Below are 3,663 nucleotides of genomic sequence, written 5' to 3'. Positions count from 1 at the left end.
CTCACCTCACCTCAGCCTCACCTCAGTCGCTTCTCATTTCGGTGGATTCAACAGCAATAGGTGGTTCTCAGCAACATTTCGGTGGTTCGGGTTCTCTGCAACGGAGTTAGGGCATGCAATTAGGGTTTCGGAATTTTAGGGTTTCGGTTGGAGCTAGCAATTAGGGTTCAGAGCTGCTTTGTGGTTTCGATTTTGGACCAAGGTAACCTCTAATTGAACTTTATTTTTGATTTTATGTATTTATCCCTGCTTATTTAATATGTTTAATATGTGTTTGTGTTTAATATGTGTAATATGTGTAATACGTTTAGAGTTTGTGTTTAATATGAATGTAATATGTGTTTGTGGTCATCTCCCCCCTCTCTCTGTCTCTCTCTCTCTGTCTCTCTCTCTCTCTCCGTCTCTCTCTCTCTCTCTCTCTCTCTTTGAGTTTTATTGTTTAGATTCTTGTAATTATGGTTATTGCATTTCTTGATGTGATTACGTGCCGAGATGAATTGATGAAATTATGTTGCTTATTCGCTGTTTTTTGTTATTTAATGTCCAAATGCAAGGCTTAACTCTGTTTGCCATTTGGTTACTGTGTCTTGTTTTTATCGTCTCTTAGCAGTACTAGGCCTTCCTTAGTTCCTTGTACAATTAAATAAATATATATTATTCGAATATTTAAGACATTAATCTAATCTCAAACTGATTTTATGTGCTATACAAGTCTTTGACTATTGATTTTTTACATTCTAACATTTATTCCCTGTGTGCTATTCAAAAGTTACAGTTGTAAATTGAAGTAAAAATTTTAATAAAAATCAAAGCATGGATAAAAATGGGGAATGAGATGTAGGAAATTATTAGTTTATCTAGTATCACTGTAGTATAGTGCACATAGAGGATTACACGGGCTTTTTTAGGTACACTTATAATCTTTTAACTTCGCAGGCTATATTATACAGTGTACTTATGGAAGATGATTATAGTAGCTGGATAGGATTTCCAAAATCTAGTAAAGAATATGTACGAGGGATAAAGGCATTTATGGAAAATTCATTTCCAATTCATGCTAAAGGAGAAGAAATGAAGTGCCCCTGCAAAGTATGTGTCAACCGTTATTGGCACACTCAAATAGTTATCTATGATCATCTCATATGTAGTGGCCCTTCTCCATTACATATGAAATGGATTTGCGAGGTATCACATACCAAAATAGACGGTAGTACTGACTTGATGGATTCGGGGACGGGGATTGATTTCGAAGATAATTTAGGTGAAATGTTCAATTGTACGGGTAAAAAGTTTCGAGATTTAGAAAATGACTATGAAAGTCTAACAAATGCAGAGGCTAGAAAGTTTTATGGCCATGTTAGGGAGGGTAAACAACCACTATACCCCGGATCAACTAAATTCTCTCGGTTAAGTTTCCTGATCAAACTTTATCATTTAAAGTGTGCTCATGGAATTTCCGAGTCTGCCTTTGGGGAATTGCTGGAGTTAATAAGAGACGCCTTTCCTGATGCCCAAATACCTTTGTCTTTGAATGCTGCAAAAAATATGATCAAGGATTTAGGCTTACATTATGAAAAAATACATGCATGCCGAAATAATTGCATGTTGTACTGGGGCGAAAATAAAGACAAAGAAAAATGCGACAATTGTGGTGTTTCTAGGTGGGTGTTACCGGAAAAAAAAGGCAATGATGCTAGTGATCCGGGGCAGGTTGTACACAAAGTGCCAGCTAATGTGATGAGGTACTTCCCTCTAAAGCCGAGATTGCAGAGGCTATACATGTGCAAGGAATATTCGAAACTAATGAAATGGCACGATATGGGACGTCAACAGGATGGAAAAGTAAGACATCCGGCTGATACAGAGGCTTGGAAGACGATAGATGCTGACTATCCTGATTTTTCATTAGAAAATCGGAATGTTAGTTTAGGAGTAGCCTCAGATGGATTCAACCCCTATCGTTCAATGAACCTAAGTCACAGTACCTGGCCAATTGTATTGGTCAATTACAACCTCCCACCTTGGCTATGCATGAAACAAGAAAATCTAATTCTTTCGACACTAATATCTGGTCCAGATTCACCAAAGAATAGTATTGATGTGTTCATGCAACCTTTAATTGCCGAGTTAAAAGAATTATGGGAGGTCGGCGTTAATACTTATGATGCCTTGGCTGATGAAGATTTTAATTTACGTGCTAGAGTGCTATGGACTATTAGCGATTTCCCGGGATATGCTATGTTGTCCGGCTGGAGCACAAAAGGCAAACTAGGGTGTCCTGTCTGCCATTATGAAACTTCATCACTTTATTTGAAGCATAGCAAGAAAATGTGCTATATGAACCACCGAAAGTTTCTTCCTTCTGCACACAAGTGGAGAATGGATACTAAAAGGTTTAATGGCGTAATTGAAATGGGGCAGTGTCCTTCAGTTTTAACGGGAACTGACATTGAGGAGTTGTTGTCTGGGTATGTAAACCAATTCGGCCTGCAGAATAAAAAGGCAAAGAGTAAAACTGAGGGCCCTTTTAAAAAGAAGTCAATTTTTTTTGATTTACCTTATTGGAAGCATAATCCACTTCGACATAACCTTGACGCCATGCACATAGAAAAAAATGTTTGCGATAACATATTGGGCACTTTACTCAATATAAGTGGCAAGACAAAAGATCATGTTGCCGCTCGTAAAGATTTACAAGAAATGGGAATTAGAAAACCCCTCCATCCTGTTCTATCAGAAGATGGAGCACACCATGAAATACGAGCAGCAATCTTTGACTTGTCGAACAAAGAGAAGGAGATCTTTTGTTCAGTGTTGGAAAACACTAAACTGCCGTACGGTTGTGCCTCCAACATAGGGCGATATGTGCACACAAAGGAGAGGAAAGTAGTGGGGTATAAGAGCCATGATGCTCATTTCATACTGCACTACTTGTTGTAGTTTGCCATCAAAAAAACTACAAAGGCTGAGGTTGCTGTACCTTTGATGAAATTGAGTGCCTGCCTTAGAGCTCTATGAGCAAGGTTATCGATTTGGAGGAGCTTGAGAAGTTGGAAACTGAAATCATCGAGGTACTTTGCCAATTTGAGATGATTTTTCCATCAGCTTTCTTCGACATAATGGTGCACTTGCTTGTTCATCTAACTAGAGAAGTTAGACTTGGGGGACCTCAGCACCTTCGAAACATGTTCCCAATAGAGCGTTATCTTGCAAAATTGAAATCATACGTTCGTAATAGAAGTAAGCCGGAAGGTTCTATTGTAGAAGGTTACATAGCTGAAGAATGTGTAACATTTTGTTCAAGATTTTTGGCTGCTGATGAAACAACAAAAAACAACATGTGCTCAACAGTTTTCGAAAGAGGGCCAACACAAGCTGAATATCATATCGGAACGAGAAGGAATAAAGATGGAACTATTATTCATTTGGAAGATGTTGATTGGAAGGCAAGTCATCGCTATGTTTTGTTCAATACTGGTAACAAAGAAGTAGAGAGGCTCCTCGAGTAAGTTTAATAAGCTCTAACGTAAATAATTTTAATTCATAATTCAAGAACTTTTTCTTTTCTGCACTGTTTTAACTTAGTATAATTTTAGGGAACATCAAGCCTTGGTGGACAGCCATGAAAATACGAACAGATACAAGAGGGCACGAAGACACACG

At 38.1% G+C, this 3,663-nt stretch overlaps 1 protein-coding gene across 1 annotated transcript in view; it reads left to right on the top strand.

The window, feature by feature from the left end:
- LOC141660776 (uncharacterized) overlaps positions 1–2,940 on the top strand; it is a 7,908-nt gene extending 4,968 nt beyond the window's left edge. Inside the window, exon 2 of the mRNA XM_074467763.1 lies at positions 937–2,940. Within this exon, the coding sequence (XP_074323864.1) occupies positions 937–2,940 (2,004 nt within the window). The remainder of the gene's footprint in view (positions 1–936) is intronic.
- The last annotated feature ends 723 nt before the right edge of the window (positions 2,941–3,663 follow it).

The sequence above is a fragment of the Apium graveolens genome, chromosome 5, assembly GCF_009905375.1.
Source record: "Apium graveolens cultivar Ventura chromosome 5, ASM990537v1, whole genome shotgun sequence".
NCBI classification, from domain to species: Eukaryota; Viridiplantae; Streptophyta; class Magnoliopsida; order Apiales; family Apiaceae; genus Apium; species Apium graveolens.
The sequence above is the reverse complement of the archived record's forward strand: the minus strand, read 5'-3'. Positions and strand labels throughout refer to the sequence as shown.